Consider the following 9,523-nt stretch of genomic DNA (forward strand, 5'->3'; position numbering starts at 1 on the left):
ATTGGTAGCTTTTGGTTCTAATTGGTACATTTAGTATGTATGATAGCTAGACGTTTCTAATAGATTTCTTCATGATTAGGAAATTATATTTATGGAGTAACTATCTGGTTCATTCATATATAATTTCTATCTCATGTTTGTCAACTCAATAAATTCATTGTGATCTTTGACAAGCTTTTCGTGCATAATTTCATCGATTATCTAATTGGTTACAAGATCAGGAATTTTCTCGGTCAAAGATGGTCCCTTTTATATTCTATAAATATAATGATGGATCTATCATATTTTTTCTTATTTATGTATTTGATATATTAATAACTGACAATGATCAAAAGAGAATCATAATTCTATTAAGTCTTCTCAATCAAGAATTTTCTATTCGAGATTTGGGTATATAGTGTTCATTTTTTTTCTTGGTATTGAACTTATCCTATATGATGAAAGTTATCTCCTCTCTCAGAGCAAATATAATACTGAACTTCTTGAAAGAGCTAAAATGGATGAAGCATGTCCGATCTCTCACACCAATTATTATAAACTTATTTGTAACTTCATCATCTTATGCTATATCTGGTCCTCAAATTTATCAAAGTATTCTTGGATCCCTATAATGTGTCACTATCACATAACTTGATATTACCTTTATAGTAAATCATGCTTGTTAGTTCATGAGTGCTCCTACTAAACAAAATTGGAAAGTTGTGAAAATAATACTTCGCTATTTCAAAGGTGTTATTCTACATAGTCTTCTTTTATATTGTTAATTATCTCAATACTTTTATACCTATAATGATATGGATTGAACAAACTCTTCTGAAGAAAAATACTCTACAATTGGATATATAATATGTTGGATCGTAAAGATGCCTGAGAGGGGGGGGGGGGGTCAATAGCATCTGTTGAAAATCAAGAGTTAAAATGAGTTACACAATGGAATAAAGAAAAAAAAAATGCTAACAAAACCAAGTTTTACTTGGTTCGGAGTCTATGACAACTCCTACTTTAAGGTCCACGATCATCATCGCTTTCATTGGGCAATCACTATTAGTTCGAATAATAAGTTACAAATATTAAGTACAAGAACTGAAATTAATTGTTACCGACAAATAGAAAGAAAATGGAAATCTTTCATTTTTTGAACTTCGGAGTAGCCTTTCGGTGTCGTTAGATCCTTTTCAGAGCAGTACATAAGAATGAAAGTCATAGTAAGTGTTGTTCTGAAGCTGCTGGTCGAATGCCCTTATATAGGCTCATTCTGAGCGCCTGGAACCCCTCCGGGCACCTAGACTATTGCTGACATGGCAATCTCCCTTCGAAACTTAATCCGTCAAGTTTATCCACTTCCGAGTGCCCAGATTCCCTTCGGGCTCTTGGACCATTAACGTGTCACTATCACATAACTTGATATTACCTTTATAGTAAATCATGTTTGTTAGCTCATGAGTGCTCCCACTAAACAAAATTGGAAAGTTGTGAAAATAATACTTTACTATTTCAAATGTGTTATTCTACATAGTCTTCTTTTATATTGTTAATCATCTCAATACTTGCATGCCTATAATGATATGGATTGAACAAACTCTTCTTAAGAAAAACACTCTACAAGTGGATATACAATTGTTGGATCGTAAAGACGCTTGAGGGGGGGGGGGGAATAACATCAGTTGAAAATCAAGACTTAAAACAAGTTACACAATGGAATAAAGAAAACAAAAAACAATGCTAACAAAGCCAAGTTTTACTTGGTTCAGAGTTTATGAGGACTCCTACTCTAAGGCTCGCGATCATCGATCGCTTTCGTTGGGTAATCACTATCAGTTTGAATAATGAGTTACAAATATTAAGTGCAAGAACTGAAATTAATTGTTACCGGCAAATAAAAAGAAAATTGAAATCTTTCGTTCTTTGAACTTCGAAGCAGCCTTTCGGTGTCGTTAGAACCTTTTCGGAGCAGTACACAAGAATGAAAGTCGTAGTAAGTGTTGTTCTAAAGCTGCTAGTCGAAAACCCTTATATAGGCCTATTCCGGGCACCTGGAACCCCTCCGGGTACTTGGACTGTTGCTGGCATGACGATCTCTCGTCGAAACTTGATCCGTCAAGTTTATCCACTTCCGAGTGCCCAGACCCCCTTCGGGCTCCTGGACCGTTAACGTGGGTTCGACTAGTCGTCACGCTCCAACTTAGCTTCTTGATAACGTTTCTGGTCCGGCCGATTGAACCATCTCCGGGCTCTCGGACTAGCTCCGGGTGCTCAGAGTCTTGGCGCCCGGATCCCTTCAGGACGCCCGAACTCCCTTTTTTCGTCATCTTCTTCCCTCTAAACAAAGGGTTAGTCTAGGTAATAAAAATATATATATCCTACAAAATAAAGTTAGCACAACAAAATAAGATAGGAGTATTAATTAGATCCTGTCTCATTGAGAGCAGAATCTAGTCAAGGTCTCAGCCTAGACAACCTAAGCTGGACTGACGCCTACAGTTCCCTCAACCGGGAACACATCTTCACTGGATCTCTCCTCCAGTTGCTTACCTCTTACTTATTAACTACAATTGCTTGACTTGCCTTTGATCCACCAGGTTTTCCCGCCTGTTGTCAGGTCTTGCTGACCCAATTGGACTTCGGCCAGTTGTCAATTCTCACGGACCTAACTGTACTTTTTACTAGATATCGAGTCTCACAGACCTATCTGAACTTCACACCAACTATCGAGTCCTGCGGATCTAGCTGAATTTCAGGCTGGTGCCAGGTCCTTCAGACCCGTCAACTCCTGCACACTTGGTAAAGAAATTAGATCAAAAAATACTTTAACTTTAATCTATTTGTCATTCATCACAATCAAGTTAGATTATTAGTGCAAATTACATCAACACAATATTTTTTGGGCAAAACATAATCTTATGGAATTCGAAAAACAACCTACAACATCTCATTCAAGAACTAAAATTAATATAAAAATATAGGCAATACAACGTTTGAAATTATTTGACTTTGATCACTTCTTTCCAAACTTTATCTTACATTAAATGTTGCAAAAAAAAAAAAATTAGTGTGAAAATAATAGAGCAACATATTTTATAGTAAATTCAATCTTTTATGCTTATACAAAATACGTGAAAATTGATTATGTTATAGTAAATTTAATCTTTTATGCTTATATAAAATACGTGAAAATTGATTTTAATTTTTTTCATGAATGTATGATAATTTAATAATTAGTTGTGTCTTACATTTATATGGAGGATCAAATTACTGGTAATAGTGATGTCTTATGTTTATACGGAGGAATATTTCAAGAGACTAACAAGTAAACTTAGCACGAGAGACTTTCCATTGAGTTTGCGAATGGTAGAAGAGAATTATATGTTCAACGCAAACGCAACCGTGCCAAATCAAATGCGTATTAGAACACTCTAATTATTATAATAAATCTTTCCTTTATTAATCTATCAACTATAATTAATTGATAGAATATTATAATAATTGTACTATTTATGAACAAACTAGATTAATTATCAACTAGTTTATTACTTAAAACCTTAATGACCTTTATTTGTTTACACCCAGTGAGTCACTTCTCAGCCATGAGTACTTGGTGTACTTATATATTCATGGTGAGACAGACGTAGCTGTAGCTAGTGTCGACAAGGCTTTGCCACAAGAACAAGTTTTGATTTCCTCTGAATCACAATTCCATGCCTTTCATCCGCATCCAGCTCCTCTGCCCTCATCCCATCAGGTAACTCCCAGTCGAAATGAAGCAGTAAGGTGGCCAAGACAAGCTCCAGGGTGACCTCAGCCATTCCAATGCCAGGGCACCCTCTCCGGCCAGCGCCGAACGGCAAGTACCGGAAGTCTTTTCCCTTGAAATCAAAAGCACTAGTGTTCAAGAACCTCTCTGGACAAAACTGGTCAGCCTTATCCCACAGCTTGGGATCCCTACCTAAGGCCCATGCATTGACCAACACCCTGGTGCCCTTGGGAATGTGATAGCCCTGCAGCTGCGTATCCACCGACGCCTCTCGCGGAAGCAGTAATGGTACAATAGGGTGCAGCCTCAGAGCCTCCATGATCACTGCCCTAAGATACTTTATCTCTTCCAATTTCTCCTCCCCAATTATCTCTTCTTTGGCTTCAGCTCCGACGACTCCTCGAATCTCCTCTTGCACTCTGCGCATCGCATTTGGATGGCGTATGAGCTCCGTCATGACCCATTCTATGGTCGCGAATGTTGTATCTGTGCCTGCACCAAACATGTCCTGCTTCCAAATATTAATTGACATGTATGTTTTTAAATTAAGATGAAAGATTAGGGGGGGAATTAAAGAGCATACGAAGATGAGGCCCTTAATGTTCTCTTGGCTGAGAGAAACTGAGCTATCGACATCCCCCAGAGAAAGCAAAATATCAACCAAATCTTCATTGTTATGAGTGCGTTCGTTGCTATTTCTCATCTTAATGTGGTCTTGAATGACTTGCTCGATGAAGGTGTCGAACTCGAGAGCGACCTTTTTGACCTTGTAATCGAATCCGTTGAGTCGATCGAGCCAACCCAGCCATGGAATGTGGTCTCGCAACGGGAACGCGACCAACAGCGCTGTGATCTCCTCAAATAGCTTGTTCACTTTGCTCCCTTTGCCCTTTTCCTCGCTGTACGTCCGCCCTAACGCCACTCTGCAGGTAAAGTTGCTGGTGAACTCGATGATGACGTCGCTGACGTTGACCGGGCGGGAGGCGGCGGCGGCGGAGCGGATGTCGGCAACAAGAAGGGCGACCTCTGCTTGCCTAGCCGGGCTAAAGGAGAGAACTCGTGTGTGGCTGAGTAGGTGGACGGTGGCGATGCGCCGGAGTTGGCGCCACTGCTCGCCGTACTTGCTGAAGATCAGGTCCTGGTTGCCGAAGAAAAGGCGGTGGGTCACGGTGGTGTGGGGGCGGCTGGCGAAGGCGACGTCGCGGGACTTCAACACCTCTTCAGCGGCGGGCGGCGAGGAGACGATGACGGTGGGGACGCTGCCGAGGTGGAGGAGCATGACGGGACCGTACTTGGTGGAGAGTTCTTGGAGGATGCGGTGGGGGAGGGAGCCTGTGAGCTGGTGGAGGTTGCCAATGACCGGTAGGGTGCGTGGAGATGGGGGTAGGAGATGGGTGGGTGACTTCCTGGATTGTGTCAGGCGGAGGAAGTGGACGAGGAGGAAGAGGAAGGGGAGGACGAGGAGGAGATGAGAGGGGAGAAAGAATTGGAACAGCATAGTGGAAGTATGAAGCATAGCACCTCCCACGGATCGGATGAGGAAGGAGAGGAACGACAGAGTCATGTGACGATTATCCTTCTGTTTGGTTGATTTATCCAGATCTAATCATGCAAATCCAAAACTTAATTTCTTTTTTATCGGTCAATTGATCCTTCTGATGGATCAATCGAACCTCAAAGATGTCCAAGTTTATATTCATGTTTATAATCTGATCAGATCGAATCTCTACGACATCAACTTGATCAATCGGCCAAACCTCATATTTGGTTAACTGATCATCATAGTTTCCTTCGTAATCTAGATCTTATCTTATTCTATCTGCATTTCCTTTTGGATTCAGTCAGCTAATCAATGGATTTTATAAAATAATAATAATCCTAGTTAACTTCATTAACTATTCCTAGGTGATCGATCCGGTCCTACGGAAGTTTTCCACCGGCCACAAGAATAAATCGAGAAACGCGCGTGGTAGTCAACTCAGACGCCCAACATCCTTTGATTGCGCTCCCCATTTAGAGGAAAATTCCTGCAAATACGCCGTATCTGGAGATCAAACCACGGGTGCTTGGGTGACAACCTGGATATCCTACCGCGACACCATGCCTCGGGGACTTCTTTTCATCCAAATGAGGATCTTATCCTACTTGCCATTATCTTTTATTATCGGTCGATCGAACCTCTCTGTTTAGTCGACTGAACCAATCGGCCTACTGAAACTCTGTTTCCTACAAAAATAAAGTTTAGTACAATAACAATAATAGTAGTATAAAATAGTATTAGTAACATTGTACTTTGATAGACTAAATACACTGGTTTGATCTACTGGAAACCTTTCATTGGTCTCCTAAACCTCCTCTACATGATCTACTAGTCACACTTGCTCAGAGTTCATTCTTCCAAGACTTCTCACAACCTAAGATTTACTCTCATAGGATTTTTTTTCTTGAGCATCCAATCAACCTTGACCTTCTTAGGCTTTTTCCTTACCAAACATCTGATCCATATTATACAACCCGCAAGTATACGGTTGTCGTCAAATAATAAAAATATCGATCCCACAGAAATTATTGATTAAGCACTAGGTAATTTCGCACGATGAATTACCTAGATAATTGGAGATTGGTTGGAAAGTTGAGAGCTAAAGCTACGAAAGAGAGGGAGAAAATGAGAGAGAGAGAGGGAGAGATTGGGAGAATGATTCTAGGAGTTCGGTTTCACTATAATACTAGTTAATGTTCATATGCATTGTTCATCTTCTTATCTCCATGTCTACACTTTGTAGGATTTCTAACTAAAGTTTGACTCAACCCTGCGAAGATTGCATCGGAGAGTTTACCCAAGTTCTTATGCTATTAAGTAAAGAAGCAAGTCTAGAAAGTTCAGTTAAAGAGTTACCCTAAGAATCCTGGTTATACAATCGCTAGAGTTATCTAATTGACTTCCTAACGATAGATTAATTCAATTATGTAGAAGAGGTAACCTAGAAAATATGATTAAATGGATACACTCTATCATAAGCACCCCCGGTTATACAGTTCTAGATTACACAAACCATTTTCTAACATTAATTTGGGAGAAACCCTCTAAACTATAATTAAATATTCCTTTGTAGTGAATCGATCTCCTTGCAAAAGGATCGTTCTAGAAAGTCAGCTTAAAGGGTTACCCCCTGTCACCGGACCCTATAGTCACACAATCTAGTGCCTCTCCTCTATAGGTGAAAAATCCACCACAATCCATATGGATATACCATACACACATTACGTCAAACATGTACTACAACTCAATATATGGAAATAGAGAGAAGAGAGTGCTTATTCTTAAAACCTAGCGCCTTTGGAGGTGCTCCCTTGCTCCAGAGGTGGACGAATGATGTGGATTAGCAGAGATGGAAGCTCTAGGATTCACCCAAGGGAGAATAACCCTTCTCCAAGGAAAGGGGCAGAGCCTCAAGCCAAAGATGAGTCAAAGAATAAGTTTTTTTTGACCCTTTTATTCCTCCTCCAAATGGTCCAGATATGCCAAGTTTACAAGGCTTCTCCAAAATGGATTTTTCACTCCTTAAACATGGTTTCCTCGTGTTTCACCTTGAACTAAAGTTGTATCCCTTGAAATTATCAAGGTTTTGATATTTGGATCAAGCCATGGATCCAACCGAGCCGAAAGTTATGGTGGTTCAAAATTTGATCTATAGTTTAAGCAAAGGACTTGATGCAATCGTGCCTACGAGGTACCATACCTTTTAGCATGACAATACCATGCTTACTCTCTGTTTAACCTGAAGTAAAGTTATAGATTTTAAAGTTAGCTACATTTTGGTATTTGAAACAGCCGGTAACTCCAACCGAGCATAAAGTTATGGTCATTTCAAAATAGTCTGTAGTCTGCCCAAATTCAATACATTCTTGTTTTTACACGACACGAGCCTGACTCCATGACACACGGCATGAAGAGGCATAGCCATGCCAAATGGTGCGGTTGAACCATGATTCAGCTCTAGAAGGGGGGCATGACCGTGTGATTTCATATGACAGCCACTTGGTTGGCCTCTGGTGGGAGGCAAGGCCATGCCTACAAGCACAACCTGCCCTAGTTTGCTTCGGGAGAGGGCACATGGTCATTCCTCTTGGCACAACCCCTATTGATGATCTTCATAAGTTGCTTCAATGTGTGCCTTTTCTTTATTTTCACTCCAAATGGTGTCCTGTCAATCAAAATATACAAAGGGTAGATCTCTGAATAAAATTGGATGGAAGTATGATATAATAATAAAATAGGGTACAATAAACATAGATTATATTCATGGTATATAAGTAGATGTGTGTTAAAGAATACCTAGAAACATATATAATTTACGCACATCATACCCCAGACTTAAACTTTTACTTATCCTTAAGTAAAAACTGCATCTAAACTCATGTAGTTAAATAGTGTATCATAATCTATAGAGAATCATTATAATCCTATCAAATGATTTTATTGATGAGCAAGATGCAAAAATAGTTTGAATATGGCCTAAGAAATAGTTCTTCGTGCTTAGTGTAATAGTGACTTAAGTTTATCAAGTTTCAAACCCTAAGCCTAGTAAGTCGTCAAAGAACAGCGTTCCTTATGCACCTAATGATAGACACTTATCTACCACTCACTTGGTTCATCTTTCTCAATATACCCAAAGTCTCAAAGATGTATTCAATATCAAGAGAAATATTACAGTTATTTCCCCAGTAACCTAACTCTATCTCAAAGGAGTAACTCACTAATTTCCACTCACGATAACTATTTTTTATATCCCTTATTCATTTTTATTATTATTCATTTTTCTAAGTGATTGCAAGGTATAACACTTGAACACAAATACACACAAATGTAAATGTAGAAATATTTTAATTTTTTTAAATACGATGACATGATTCTAGCCTCATCGAGTAACCAAAATGTACTTTAAGAAATCACCACGGAAACACTTGTACTAATCAAGTTTTATAAATCATGACTATTTTCAGGGTTATCTACCATCAAAATTAGGCAAAATTTGGGGGAGATTCTAAAACAATTCTAATACTTAAACTCTTATAGTAAAAATATTGCTCACTTCATACTATCATAGATAGAAAAAGATTACTAAATGTATTATTACCATAAGTCAATAATAAACCACATGAAATCTAGAACAAGTGTGCTAGTATTTTTGTATTAAAGAACAAACAATCATGATGTAATGAATGATGTAACTAGAAAAATTTTATTATACAAAAAGAAATATGACAAAAATTAAACTAAACACAACATATCGCCCCAGACTTAAACTTTTCATTGTCCCAATGAAAACTAGAAATGTAATATGGAGGAGGTTTTGAAGTTATAGAAGTTACCAAGTGATAAACTCTAAATGATTGAGACATTCATATTCTGAAGATACTTCCCTATCTCTGATTTGCACTCCTCCACAACTTTAAATCCTATAAAAGAAAATGGACAAGGAAAACTAAGTAGAGGGATTAGGGTTATTATGAAGAAAGAAAATAAATTAGAAAGAACTAAAAACATAAATGAAGACAAGGAAAAACTTGGGTTGCTGATAGTCGCCATTTCGCATGTCACAAGGTTCTTCAAATTAATAAAGATAGGGAACCAAAGTAAACTTAAGAAAAGAGATGTAGCAACGAGTCGCAAGTTATATTTTTCCAAAGATAACTAGTAAATGTGTGCGAATTCTATAATTGATTCAAATTGAATTCTTATATCAATAAGGTCAACTAAGCACTTCCATT

General features: G+C 38.6%; 1 protein-coding gene across 1 annotated transcript; it reads right to left on the reverse strand.

Moving 5' to 3' along the window:
* Positions 1-3,420: 3,420 nt before the first annotated feature.
* Positions 3,421-5,380, reverse strand: LOC122046458 (cytochrome P450 71A1-like). Its single transcript, XM_042607171.1, has 2 exons — positions 4,335-5,380; positions 3,421-4,259 (listed from the first exon to the last, which is right to left on the reverse strand). Exons 1-2 carry the CDS (start codon positions 5,313-5,315, stop codon positions 3,636-3,638), a joined length of 1,605 nt encoding a protein of 534 aa, XP_042463105.1. The 5' UTR covers positions 5,316-5,380; the 3' UTR covers positions 3,421-3,635.
* Positions 5,381-9,523: the final 4,143 nt, after the last annotated feature.

This window comes from Zingiber officinale, chromosome 2B (assembly GCF_018446385.1).
Source record: "Zingiber officinale cultivar Zhangliang chromosome 2B, Zo_v1.1, whole genome shotgun sequence".
In the NCBI taxonomy this organism is placed as follows: Eukaryota; Viridiplantae; Streptophyta; class Magnoliopsida; order Zingiberales; family Zingiberaceae; genus Zingiber; species Zingiber officinale.